Source organism: Oreochromis aureus, linkage group 17, assembly GCF_013358895.1.
Source record: "Oreochromis aureus strain Israel breed Guangdong linkage group 17, ZZ_aureus, whole genome shotgun sequence".
Lineage (NCBI taxonomy): Eukaryota > Metazoa > Chordata > Actinopteri > Cichliformes > Cichlidae > Oreochromis > Oreochromis aureus.
The window spans coordinates 5,197,696-5,211,454 of record NC_052958.1 but is presented as its reverse complement, the minus strand read 5'-3'; the positions used below and the strand labels follow the sequence as shown (position 1 = coordinate 5,211,454).

Sequence of the window (13,759 nt, the reverse complement as noted above, 5' to 3'; positions counted from 1 at the left end):
GATGAGAGATTGAGAGGCGTGAGAGAAATGAATAACCTGAGAGTGAAAGAGGAACTGAAGACAAACTGAAAGAAACGTGCGTAGTGGTTTGTCAAGTGGCTCCCATATTAGTGGCTGTTCTGGGCTGTCACAGCTTTGGAATTACGTGGGAACATCATAGTGATCTGATAAAGAGAAAGAAAGAAAAAAAGAAAGAGGAAATCAAAAGAAATAGAGGAAGAGAATAAATTAAAAAAAATAAAAGAAAAGAACTGAGGCTGATCCGGAAATTGGAGAGCAGGGAATAGTGGGCAGAATCTGAAGGAGCAGCTCGGCAGGATGAAGAGGAAAAAAAAGCAATGAGAGCTTTAGAAGATGTTTTTAAAGATGGGAGAGAGCAAGGAAAGGGAAGTAAGAGATATCCATGAAAAATAGCTCACTAGCTCTCATCCTGACAGTATGACAGTGGGTCCAGCCCTTTTAGCTTAGGCACAGCATTATGAGAGAAGGCATAGCCTGAGGTATTCTCTTTCACACACTTTCCCTTTCTTGCTAATAGAAAAGGTAAAGAGGGCGGGCAGAGACCTGACAGTCCATTACAGACCACTGGCAACAAGGTTGTTGTAAAGGAACAGCAACGGCATGCTGCACACCAACAAGGTTAGACAAGCCTGTAACAGAAAAGCACCGTCCAGTCCCCTCACCCTGAGTTAACCTGCTTTGCCCCCATTTCCCTGCCTCTTCATAAATCACTAAAAGGTATACAGAAAAATCTGCTACATTCCCACTACTTTTATCAGTGATGACAACTGCAAAGAGTTTGTTAAATTAGGTCCTGGCTACAGGTAGACCTACAGGTGGGTGCAACATTTTGGCGGGCTGCAGCACCTAGCACAGGAAGCACTGCACATACAGAGGAAGGACTGCACACTTTGAATGCAAATGTCATGCAGTCAGTCGAAACACTAAAACTAAAATGGCGCTTGTCTTTACAAAAAAAATAATAATAAAAAAAAAAAAAAAAAAATCCACAGATTAATGGATTAATTATTAAAAATCTGCTTCAAGTAGCTATAATTATAACCCTGATAAAGTCACCGTGTTGGCACATTATCAATCATTTTATTGCACATATTAAAAAAAATATTAGTATGTGACAAATAGTTTTTTGACTCTTGGTCTTGCCTTTAGGCTGATATCTTAAGATAATAAATGACAAACCTGAGTGAAAATCCATCAGGTCCATCACGTTTCAACTAAATTTATTGGGGTAGCAGTGATTTTTGTGAATTGTGAACAGGCACATGGTCAGGCAGATGGAGGAGCTAAAAGTCAACAATGAGCAGCCCGATGGCCATAGATGTGAATGTGAGCTTCAGTGGCCATCTATCCTTTGATAGCTACAATAATTTCCATCCTCCCAAGACCCTGAACTGTATAAGCAGTGAAGAAAACCGATGGAAGGATTGAAATCTTTTTGAAAACTTTAAAACACATCGAACGAGTTTATATAAGGTCCAAAAACATAAAACGCTTTCCAGGGTTACTGGGTTCACTAGCACTTTGTAATGTCTCCTCCCAGGCTGCCTCTCTGGTGTAGCATGGACGATTGATTAACACTAGTGCAGCTGCTGCTTGCTTCCATTATGTTTCCAGTGTAATTTCAGGGTTGCTAACACACAGCTACCAAAACAAGATGATACTGCCTTTGTTACTGTCAATTCTAGCATAGATTACACAGTCACACTAGTTCATTCAGTGTTGTGTTCGCATTTCAACTTGCTTTCGGGAAACTGGAGAAACGCTTCCTTACAGAGAGCTAAGCTAACCCGATGATGACATGACAGAATGCCTGGATTTGAGTATTTCATCACTTCTTTCACATTAATGACAGCAAAATTTGAGTATTTTCTGTCATTGACAACACTGATGGCGATCTACTGTAATACTGTTAAAAAAAAAAAAAAAAAAAAAGGACCCTAACATACAAGCATTACATTGCTTTCAGTGTCTGAGACAACTGGGAGATGTCCTCCGGATAAACCATGTGCTTGCAGGATTGGAAAGTACCCTGTTTAGACCTCTTCTCAAATCCCCGAGGGAAATGTTCCAACAAAACTCTGACCTTGCTGGAGCTGATCATTTTCAGTCTCCAGTGAGGCAGCAGAAAGAACAAAATGAAAACAGACAGAGAAAAAGGCATGTATATCAGTCAAGTACACAAAACACTGATCAAGCAAGCATCTGGTCCATTTGGGTATGGACCCACAATGGGTGTGGCCTCTGTCACCATGACACCAAATTCTGATACAGCCTCTGGTAAAACCAAGTACTGCTTATCAGATAGAAGCTGAAATAGAAGCTTCTAAGCTGAGCAACTCATTAGCCTTTCTTGAATCTAACAGACTGGCAGCCCAACATAACCACGTTGTGCACAACAACCGCGAGCAATGGATAAAACTAAGCCGACTGCAGTCTCAGACAGTTAAACCGCAAATTCAGTGCGATCACAAGATGACACCGATTATGTTTGTCACTTTGCAGGAACTTACAACATGTGTGATTCTTCTTAATAAGAAACACATATCACTTCTAAAATCTTTCCTACAACACGACTAGCACATGACAAGACAAGCACGACAAGCACATTTCTCTGTCAAGTTGCATCATATGACATCACTAAGTGCCAGCACAAGTTCTTAGACTCTTTACACCAAAAACCATCTCTTCAACATAAGAGGCTGCCTGCTACATTTGCCGTACAATCGCACCGAAAACAAACAAACCAAAAAAAAAAAAAAGGCCATTTAGATAAGAAACTGATGAATTCATGAGGCGATATCTCTACAACACCAAATTACCAGTGCAACACAATGCAACAGACTCGTTCTCTTACTGCTGCAATCATCTCACCAAATATGAAGTTTTCTATGAAACAATGGGAATGGGATGGGACAGAGCTGACATTTGGACCCAATCGGCCCAATCGTCACTCAAAAAGCTACATCACCTATCGCTGAAAACGGGCAAATCGAAGGTGCTGGTGTCTTTAGCCACTTCTTTGTTGGTCAGCGTGTGCCACGTGTCAGCAGCAGTGCACCAGCGTCTCCACACTAGTCTGTGACTTAACCACAGACTGTGGTTTAAATGAGATGACACGAATGAAAAGTTCCTCCTCAGATGCTGCTTTGTCTTCCTCTCTGTGTCTCATCGGGAGGCTTTTATTTAGTCAGAGTCATCTCTAGTAACATTCTCATCGTTAGATCCATTCCTCACGTGAAAAGGTGCACACAGAGCAAGTAAAAAAGGAGAAGAAACTAGTGTGACGGTAAACGACAGTAAAGATGCTTAACAAGCACAAATAAGATCAAATAAGACCTGAAGTGAAACGACTCAACTGCTGCATCACTAGTTCTGGGTAATTCAGAAAATCTGAGGCAGGACTCAGATATGCTGCTCCGGTGCTCGACGGTGGGTGTTCCGGATGTTTGTGTGGCTATTTTTGCTGGTGCGACTACCATAGCAACAGTAACCAATCGTCACAAAGCAAAGTAGCTGAGCTTCAATTAAAAGTTATCGGCCAAGTTAGCTGCCTGTTAGGAAATGCGTTCATTTAGAACAGGCTGATTAGCCACTTCAGTGATCAACTTCTCCTACATTTTGATGCTGAACTATTACAGACAGCCACTTTGCTCTTTCTGAATAAATGCATGAGATTCATTGGCTTAACGGGCAGACTGGAGCATTTGAATAAACATAATTTGATTGGCCGATACCAACACTGGCACCTCAAAAACTGGATTTTTCTCAGCTTTAAGGGCAAGCAGCACAAATACAGTTTCAGTAAATAAAACCAGCTTAACCAATCATATTTAGTTGGAAAATAAACGCCCAGAAAAGTGCTGTGTGTGCATACTCACGTAGGAAATGTTTCTCCAATAAGGCAATTTCCAAATGACCCTTGACTTCGTTGAGCCGCTCTGACTCTGACCTCTGGAAGTCCTGTATGGCTGCAGCCATAGTGGGAGACCCCGAACCAGCCTGTGCACACAGACATACACATTCATTCATGCATACACACGCAGGCAAACACAAACAAAACAAAAACAGAGAAACAACAAAGAAAAACAGATTTGAATTCTTATTTCCATGCACGCGACACAAAATCCACACAAGAGCACAAGCAGGGAGATCCCATATGATCTAATGCACACAGATTAGCATGGTGCAGTGACTCACACCAATGTTTCCTCTCCTGGTTCGAGTCCAGCAGGAGCGAGATAGGAGGAGGAAGGCGAAAAAGAGGAGAACCCCCCCCACCTCTTCTGACTACAGCAACACTGATGACTCAAACAGCAATGACTGAGGGATACAACCCTGACACACAGGGAGAGTAGGTGGAAGAAATGTATGGCAACGATTGAGAGATGATGACTGTGTGTGAGAGAGAGAAGGGAGGGGGATGAGAAGAAAAGGGTAAGGAAAAAAGGGGAGAGCGGGTGATGAAGGAGGAGGAGGACAGGATGAGAGAGACGGCTGTGCTAGTGCATGATGAGCACTGCAGGTTGAGCATCGCTGCTCGACTATAGCGGGGGTCCTTTAAGAGACTCTCGCCACACAACAGACGCATACACTAACGCACACACACTGCAGCAGCTTCTCCCTGTCAGCAACCAGTGAGGCTTGCATGTGCCTGCATAGACACACTGCAACATCTCAAGCAAGGGCGACAGAGGACGAGAGCGCGGTAGCACAAAACTGATGGTGACCTAAAAAAAAAAAAAAAGCGCTTTGGGAGAGAGCCAAAGTCTAACGAGACCGAAGGCTGGTGAGACAGCGACGCCGCGATGGATAGCGCGTCCCTGAATACAGAAGCACTTCAAAGAAAACAAATGAGAGGCTCTCCTGGAAGTGTGTCACGAAGAAGAAGAGGGATGTTGAGTGAAAGAGAGAAAGTGAAAGAGAAAGAGGGCATGGGAAGTAAATGAAGACAGCAGGATGAATGAGAACCAAAAAAAAAAGAGGCATGAAAGAGAAAGATGAGGAGGAAATGTGAGCAGAGGACAGAGGGGCAAACAGATGTTTTTTTGCTGCATTGCGAGCAACGATTCTCTTTAGTTTGGATTTTGGCGGCTTTGTTTTATGTCCTACGATGATACATCACGTAAACACGCCTCTGATGCTTTAAGCAGGCATCCGCTCACGCTCAATGTCCTGGTTATCAAAAGTAGGTCAAACGCTGACGTCACCCTGGACAATTATCGCCTAATTAATTATTGTGTTCCCCCGCTCTCCTTTTAATGAGCATGTGACGTGAGTTTGGGAACCCCTCCGTTTGGAGAAAAGAGAAACTCTCAATCTCTTCTGAGAATGCACGCTGAGAAAACTGAACAGATATGACTGTAACATGTATGCAAATCACAGGAAACACCTCCAACTAATGAAATTCTCCAAGCAACAAGGTTGCTATATAAATACCAACTTGTACTTTGAATCACACCCACTCAGCCTTCAACCATTTATCTGCAACCTCAGCAGAAGACTGCATAAGGTCAGGCTCTGGAATCTATTTAAAATGCAATATTAATCCAGTCTGTCTGGTATAAAACAGAAGCTAAGAGATGTTGTCAAACTCATTCACTGCACTCATATTTTAAATTTTAAATCCAACTGTTGTGTGATTTCTGCCATGAATAGTGATCAGCTTCAACTGAATAAAACTGAATTGAATTTTTCTTATTGCTGCTTAGTCATCACACCTTAGCCAGTCACGTCCGCCGGCCCTGCCTGAGCCCGGTTCTGCCAGAGGTTTCTTCCTGTTAAAAGGGAGTTTTTCCTTCCCACTGTCCTTTACTCATTGTTGTCTAATTTTGTGGCTTTTTGCAGTATTACTGTAGGATTCTTACCTTACGATATAAAGCACCTTTATAAACCTCTGAGTTTTAAAACTGTGCTGCCATTGTGCACTCCTGCAAGATTCAAGAAACTGGTTTCTTCGCGTCTCCATGATTTGCACCTTTTCTGTCTGTGACTGGATAACTGTGTGGGTGAGTTGAGTCAAGGAGCAGATTTAACCCACTTCATCCTGTAGCTCTTTAGCTCTTCACAGACTGTCCTGCTTATTGAGCCACAACTCTCAGTAGTTTCTGCACCTCTCTGCTTCAGGTTAGCCATTTCTCACTTCACTTATTTTACAGGCTTCATGATTATACGGGCCCCTTCCATCCACAAACACTAGGATATAAATATGTAATCGTTTTGATCACAGATTCCTTTTTTAGAAAGTGAGGTGAGGAAAAGTGGGGGAAAAAAAAAAAACTGAACAGTGGTCGGCTCCTAAAAAGTATACATAATAGTGTTAATGTTTTTGGGGAGTATTCAGCTGCTTTTACTTGTTTAAAGCCTGGAAAGCGATGATGCTGCCAGCTGTTGGCTTGAAGCCCAACATAAATTGACAGCTCCTTCAAAATCCTACAAAAACTGAAACCTCTCAATCACTTCCTCGATATCTCTTTCAGTCCTTCCTGTTTGAAGGCTGGCTTTTAAAAATCGATATATAACTCGATACATTTTCTTTTAGTGATACCTGCTGTACAGACTTCATGCCTGCTCCTGACTAGAAGTTGGATTTATGGCCAACCTTAAAGAGAAAAACTTGCAAGTCTAAATCAAGTCAGGCTTAAAATGCCAAGTTATGACTGACTTACTCTGCTAAACTCTGCCGATGCAAACACTTCCTGTCTGACAGCACCTCTGTTTCTATTTTCTCTGCTCCTTTTTCTTCTAGCCTCTAGGAGAATATCATCAGAACAAGACGAACACAGAGATGTCCTGGTTAGCAACAGTTTTCTTGTACAGAGGAAAGATTCGACCAGCTGCTAAGTGCTCTGCTACACTGCGAGGCAGACTAATCTTAGCACTTTAATGTAGGTGCTGGACTGGGCTCCTGCGCTGGAGTGCTCAGGTAACGAGACGAGGCCCTGAAAATGTCCAGTCATCCCCAATTCCGAGTCATTTGAGTAGAGAGCAGCTCCTGGGATCTCACGTGCCGACTTCACTCTACTCCTGCATTTTAACTCTCAGGAGGCTAGAAGAGAGCCTCGCAGATGAAGGTGATAATAAGAGAGGAAGACTTCAAAGCTTTGCTCTGCTTCTGAGCACATCAATAGAGACCTTCTTTGTGTCTGACAGAGCAGCGGTCAAGCGGGCCGCTGGTGGTACTTTTTGATCTGCCAAGTCTAATGATAAACAATTAACAAATGTATTTGGCCAGCAAAAAAACCCAAAACAAACCCACAATAGACAATGGCAGGCACATGCAAATATAGCAGCACTTGTTAAAGAACATGTGCAGCTGTAAAGATAGCCACACAAGTATTATTTGTGCCTCTTCTCACTTTCACTTTTGTTTTTCTACCAGTGAAACTACCCACCCTCCCCCCTTCACAAGCAGATTTGCTGTTAACCATGTGATTTCTAAAAAATGTGTCAGGTATCTGAGGTGTTGCTTGAAAAGTCACATTAAAATCCAATAAAACTGATTAAAAATATATACATCTTAAAATGTATACTGAGAAAAGACACTGCTTGCCACAGCAACATCTTAAAGGGTGCTCACAGCTCCTCATACTTGACAAATTTAAACCCACTCTGTTGTATTCTGCAGTGTTTACAAAGTATATAATTCAGGTTTGGCTACTGTTGACATTTCAAAAGGATGACTGAAACCCAGAGCTCAACTCTTTTGGATTTTTCTGCCATTACAAAACTGATCTTTGGACCTTAATATGAAAAACAGAGAGAGATAAGAGTCTTGAGTTTAAATCCTGATGGTATCATTACAGGCTCAAGTACTCATGTCTAGTGAGCACATGCTTTGGCATTGAATGGCAGGTTCGAAGCTGTTCAGCACTAACAGCTGGTCAAGTATTTTAAATGTATGACAATATGTAAGACTTCAAAAGAATAAATGCATCTAATTAAAATGTACATGGAGACATTTGACTATATTGATGTTTACATATGTGCAAATGGAGATGCCCTGTCTAGATTTAAACTCTTTTTCTCCGGGACACATTTCCCCTCTTTGTCAAACCTGCTCCTTCTATTGAGTCCTAAAACTACCCACAAAACTCATTTTTATTCATTGGCCTCTGACTCCGAGTTGCACATTGTGTCTCCTGTGCCTTTTTCAACTACAACTGTACAGTTTTAGCACCTGCTAGCATGTACTTTACTCATTTCACATCTATTCCCTTTTTTATTTTATCCACTGTCTTTTTTCAGCACTTTGGTCAGTTAATATGCTTAATAAATAGATTTATAATTTGATTTTTACATTATTCCTATTCGGCACTTTTAGTATTTTAAGGCAGTACAATTGATTCAATTTGTAGAGCTCGTTTTAATTCATGGGGTGACTTGTTATAGTCAATCCTTTTTGAGTGATTAATACTCCACATGCATGGCGGCAGAAGCAATGCTTCAGTAGTTTGGTTATTTCTTTATAACCACAATATCCTGAAAATGTGCTACATAATGGCAGGAATACATAATTCAGGTCTAGTTTTTCACATTTGAATATTAAAATTACATTTTGGTCATTGCCTTGGGTGAAAGAGACCATTACAATAGATAATGGCTACACTCAAAGTCCAACATTTGCGGTGATCAAGCTGCCTGATCCAGCAGGTAAAGTGAGGCCGGCGAGGTCGCATGCGCTCGTCTGTTCAATGACTGAGCGCCATCTGCCCAATGACATCTTGCCTATTTAATATGGATGACACAAGCTAGTTTGTCAAGAAGTATTGGTGTATATATTCAGCAGCCCAAGGGCACGCTCTTTTTAAACAGATGAGGCAATGAAAGTGAGGTTTCCACTTAGGCCGTATGACCCAACCCTGAAGGGTAAAAAGCAGACATCAGTGGTGCCACCAGGGTGGGCTCCAGTGTGACCTCTTAAGGGTACTGTGGACTAAAGGTGAGATTTCCACCATGCCATTTAGGCTATAAGATACACAAGGGAATGTGGGAGAAAGTGCATGCCTCATGTGTGCATCCCAGCAGGGATGAGAGCAAGCTTGGTCTATTTTAGGGCTTCAGAGTGTGAGTCATCAGTGCTGTGATGTGGGTGATGCCTTCTCAGTGGGCTGGTATGCACACAGGCAAACACCAGAGCAAAGACAGAAAAATTATATCCTAGCTCACAGTGCACATGTGAAAACAAACACACGAAAATACAGATACATACTGCACATGCCTATAAAGTATGCTCAAAAGGGACTAGATCATTTGATTTGTGCAAGTTTGTGCAGGAAAACTCAAAGAAAGAAAGGCCTCATGAGCAACAGTTACCTAAACTCTGTCTGAACAGAGACGCAGAAGAAGACAGAAAAAAACAATGAAAGGGGACAGATCTCCTGAGTATTTATTCAGGAAATGATACGATCAAGTGACTAATCTGGTGCCTTTAATTATCTATCAGTGTGCACGGCAATGACGACAATCCTGGCGTTTTTAGTCACCACTGAGGACAGAAGAACGCTTCAGATTTCCGAACAGCATCCAGCGTGGGGGGAAGAAATATCAGAAAACATGATTTTTTTTTTTTTTTAATTTTGTCACAAAGTTTAGTCTTCTTAGTTTCCTCTGGATCTTGTCCATGCCCTCCCCTCTAGACATCTTGGAGTCCAATCTTCTGAGGCCAACTTCCTGTCCTCTCGCCTCCTCCATCACTTTCCCCGTTTAAATCTTTTCTCTCCCACCGTTTTTCATTCTCTACTTCTCACAAATGCTTCCAGTATTTAGGCTCTTGTCTCATGCTGATGGCTATCTATATCTTATGTCCACTATTAGAAAAGCTTCACTGTTGCCATCTACTCCATTTTTCTTTTCATGATGAGCCCTCCCCCGTTTTGTTCCTCTTCAGATAAGCAGAAAAAAAAAAAAAAAGAGGAGGACAGCAACATGGTTTTGCTTTTCAGCTGTAGCGCTCCTTAAGCTGGAGAAAAAATTTAAACCAGTATGATAAAGGTAAAGCAAAATCTCCTGCTTCTCTCCCCCCTTTTTTCCGTTGAGGAAACACCAACTTCAGTGATTTAGCATCACACCCTTTTTGAAAAGAAAAAAAAAACCTAAATCCTCCCATGTGTGTTTACCTTAGTCCATCACAGGAAAAAAAAAAAACAAAAGAAGCTTTAAGAAAGAATGAAAAACAAAAAGAAAAAAAACAAAATGATTAAAAAAAATAAATACATTTAAAAAAAAAAAAAAAAAAAAAAAAAAAGCCATCAGAGAAAAGCCAAGTTGCACAAATACACACACAAACACTGTGAGCACTCACAGGGTCTCGCAGGACGTCCTCTGTGTCACGCAGAGCTGCTCTCGGCTTCAGCTGCATGTCGTCGCTACATTCGTTGTCGGAGGCAGGTGGCGACTCGGCCAGATCCGGGAATTCGTCTCTCGTCCTGGGGCCTCTGAAGCGGATCTTGTCCAGGCGCTTTAGCATGGTCAACACCGCACACCTGGGCTTTACCTTAACATGGCGGACGGCAACCCTGCGGGCACAAAATACACGGGCTGCTGAACAGGCAGTAAAGGAAGAGTCATTAACACTGATCGGAAAACAATGTCTTTACTCCCCTGTTGTTTACATATCTCACAGACCCACTGCAGTTCATGTAAACATGCTTTTCTTCATCATTATATACAGATTATTGTTTACAGAATAGTTTGGTGTATATATTACTGAATTAATTTGATGCACATACAGAGGAAGAGATTCAATTATTAGTTAAAAAATATTCATGGAATTGTAAGATATAACCTTAATCTTAAATCTAAGAAGTGTAACAGTGTCATGCTTCTCTTCCTGTAAGGCGGTGCTTGATCCAATTTCTCACATACCAACTCTACAGTCTTGGACTGCATGTTCAGGCTCCAACTTTGCCAGTTATTTGGGTTTTCCTCTCCTCTTTAGCCTACATAGGAATATGGGGCCACCGTATCCTGTCACTCCTCCAGCAAACAGCAGATATGCTGACCTCATTTATTTAATTCACATCAATAGCTGGAAAGGTGGTGCTGGTCGAGAGGGACTGTGGTAGGCTGTTAAAGGCGTAACGGTTGCGTTTTAGTGTCAAGGGTTGACATCTAATGAAGACAAGTGGGGGCTGTTTGAGTCATCATCCACTGCAGTAAACTTGACCCCATGATAGTAATGAAATACAGAAAGGATTTACAAAGTCATCTACCAGCAATGTGCGAAACAGGTCATGACAGTTTAACAGGAACCAGCTTCAAAGCACAACAGGTGCTAAACTGTTTCTGGCAAATACATCACAGTGCTACTGTTTCACATCGATAGTGCCATCCAGAAGTATGTGATCAGGCCTCATCGTTTCTAAACTGGTCCGTGTATGAAATGACTAATAGATAGAAAATACAAATATTAATAAAAATATAAAATGTTGTGTTATTGTAGTGTTTTGATCTCAAGTAGCAAAACCAACATTTCTTTCAGCTGTATGTTGTTTTTAGCGTCCTGTTCCTTTATGGCGCGTGAAGAAGAAGCGCTAACTTAAGGTGATTTGAACAAGTGTAGCAAGCACAGGCCGGCAGATCCCGAATTCTCGAGACCAGTGCTGACACAGACGTTGAGGGAGTGCATGGATATAAATGTCACTGAAAAGAAAAAAATCATGGGTTCATTTTTATTAGTTTTCCAGCAATGCATTTCACAATCTAACTGGCAACTTCAGATGAACACATTACTTGGCTACACGTGCTGCAATATTATCAACTGACTGTTATCCTGGCCAGGCTCTAGCTGTGACTCACTGCAACTATCACGCACTCAGTGTTTCTTCCAGAAAAAGCTGTTTGGCCTGTTGGCTGCGAACAAGGATCTAGCCTACCGCAGCCTAACAAGTGAATGTAAGGGACAGATATAAAAACGAATGGTAAAAGGTAAAAAAAGGCGCAATGATTGTCCAAGTCCAAAACTATACCATGCCAAACTTTTAGCCCACTATAGCTCCACATTGCTAACTAGTGTAAGCAACAGCACGTGTCTACTTTAAATCCTAACATAGGACAACAGAAACATGACAACATTATGGATGGATACCAAACTGTGTACTGTTACCGAATTATGTTGGTACTAACGAGTACTGATTCACACTAAAATAATCAGTACACCTACTCAAAGTCAAATATGTCTAAAGCTGAAGAATGTACTGTATCCGATAGGCTGAAAGCTAAATTCACCAAAGGACGCGCAGCAACTTTAGCACATCTGTTGCTGACTTATAAAAAATGAAACCTATGGATGATGATGACACGTTTAGTGAGACATCAACAGCTTTAATTACTCCTGTAATCAAGCAGGCAGCTGGATCAACTGTCCTTTAACAAAGGATTTTTTTTATGGCTACACTAACATTTCCTATCAGCACGGTAAACAACCTGATGATTGCCTACAACCCAGTCAGGCCTCTCAGGTCATCAGGTTCAGATCTTTAACTATACCCAGAATCATATCCAAGTTTGCAGAAGGTGCTTTCAGTTAATGTGGTCCTGTTCTCCGGAACAACCAACCTGCTCACTCGAGATCAATTACATCTGTCTTTACATTCAAAAACAGACTCAAAACCACACAGGCCTACAATTAATAGGTTTTGTTGTTTTGTTTTACTCCGTTTTGCTGTTTTCACTGCCTTAAGGCAACGTAAACCTACACAGTTTTTTAAAGTTTCTTCATTTTCTATGTTAAGCACATTGAGTTTTCATCTAATGGAATCTGTTATATAAATACTGTTATTGTCACGAGATAACGAAAGGTATGAAAGTATGTAACCACAACCACTAACAGCCTAACATGAACATTGTGGCATGCACAAACTGTGTCACTTCATTCTGTCGCTCTCACCCGAAGCTTTTAGTGCACCAACTCTGCAACATCTCAATATGCTCAGCTCCTCACCTGCATGTTATCAATATTAATTAAGTAAACTTATATATTTGGATTTATTGATTATTATATTACATTTCAGTTGTTCTTTTTGGCAGACACCTGAAGCTAAGCTAGCATTATCATATTAAAAAAAAAAAAAAACCCACTAGTGCATCCCTAAGGAAAGCCTCTTAAAAATAAATATTTAAAAAGTCAAACAAACAGATTAGATCCCCTATTGTCAGTGGAAACCCCCATCAGTTTTTGCAGCTGAGCACAGACCCCCAGAATATACAATAAACATGGCTGTGATGGTTTTTGGTGCCAGTAAAGATTAAAAGTAGTTGTTCTGGATTTAATCCTCCCGAGACCTAATCAGCTTGACCGAATGCCTGCCAAACAACAACATGACGCAGAGTTTATCTGACTGGACTCCTGTCAAGACTTTGCTTTGTGAATGGCTGGACAGCCGTCAAGCTTTCTACCATACTGACTTGTTGTCCGACTCAGGACTAGTCCAACTTTCTTACTCCTTTTCTAAGAGCTTAGGAGTGGCAACCTTAGCTACCAACCTGCTTTTCTTAATAACTGCCCATTTGTTTGTTATGCTTAAAGATTGAATCACTTCTTTCTTATTGCAAATACTGTAAAAACTCTTATTTCATCAATCCCCAGCAGCCGATCCCTGCACAAGCAACAAATTGATCAGACCTGCCATTATGAACAGGGCTCGCAAAATCGCTACCCCGACGTCCCGGGGCTAGCGATTTTTCCAGTCGGGCTACCAAAATCTATCTCAGCCCTGCCCGTCGGGCTATCATAGGAAGG

The 13,759-nt window shown here is 41.4% G+C and overlaps 1 protein-coding gene across 4 annotated transcripts in view; it reads right to left on the bottom strand.

The window, feature by feature from the left end:
• gramd4a (GRAM domain containing 4a) overlaps positions 1-13,759 on the bottom strand; it is a 53,145-nt gene that overhangs the window by 31,539 nt on the left and 7,847 nt on the right. For all 4 annotated transcript variants that reach the window (XM_039601239.1, XM_031758506.2, XM_039601237.1 and 1 more), the window contains exons 2-3: positions 10,322-10,535; positions 3,900-4,020 (exon numbers count right to left, since the gene is read on the bottom strand). In XM_039601239.1, coding sequence (XP_039457173.1) covers positions 3,900-4,020; positions 10,322-10,535 — 335 coding nt within the window. The remainder of the gene's footprint in view (positions 1-3,899; positions 4,021-10,321; positions 10,536-13,759) is intronic.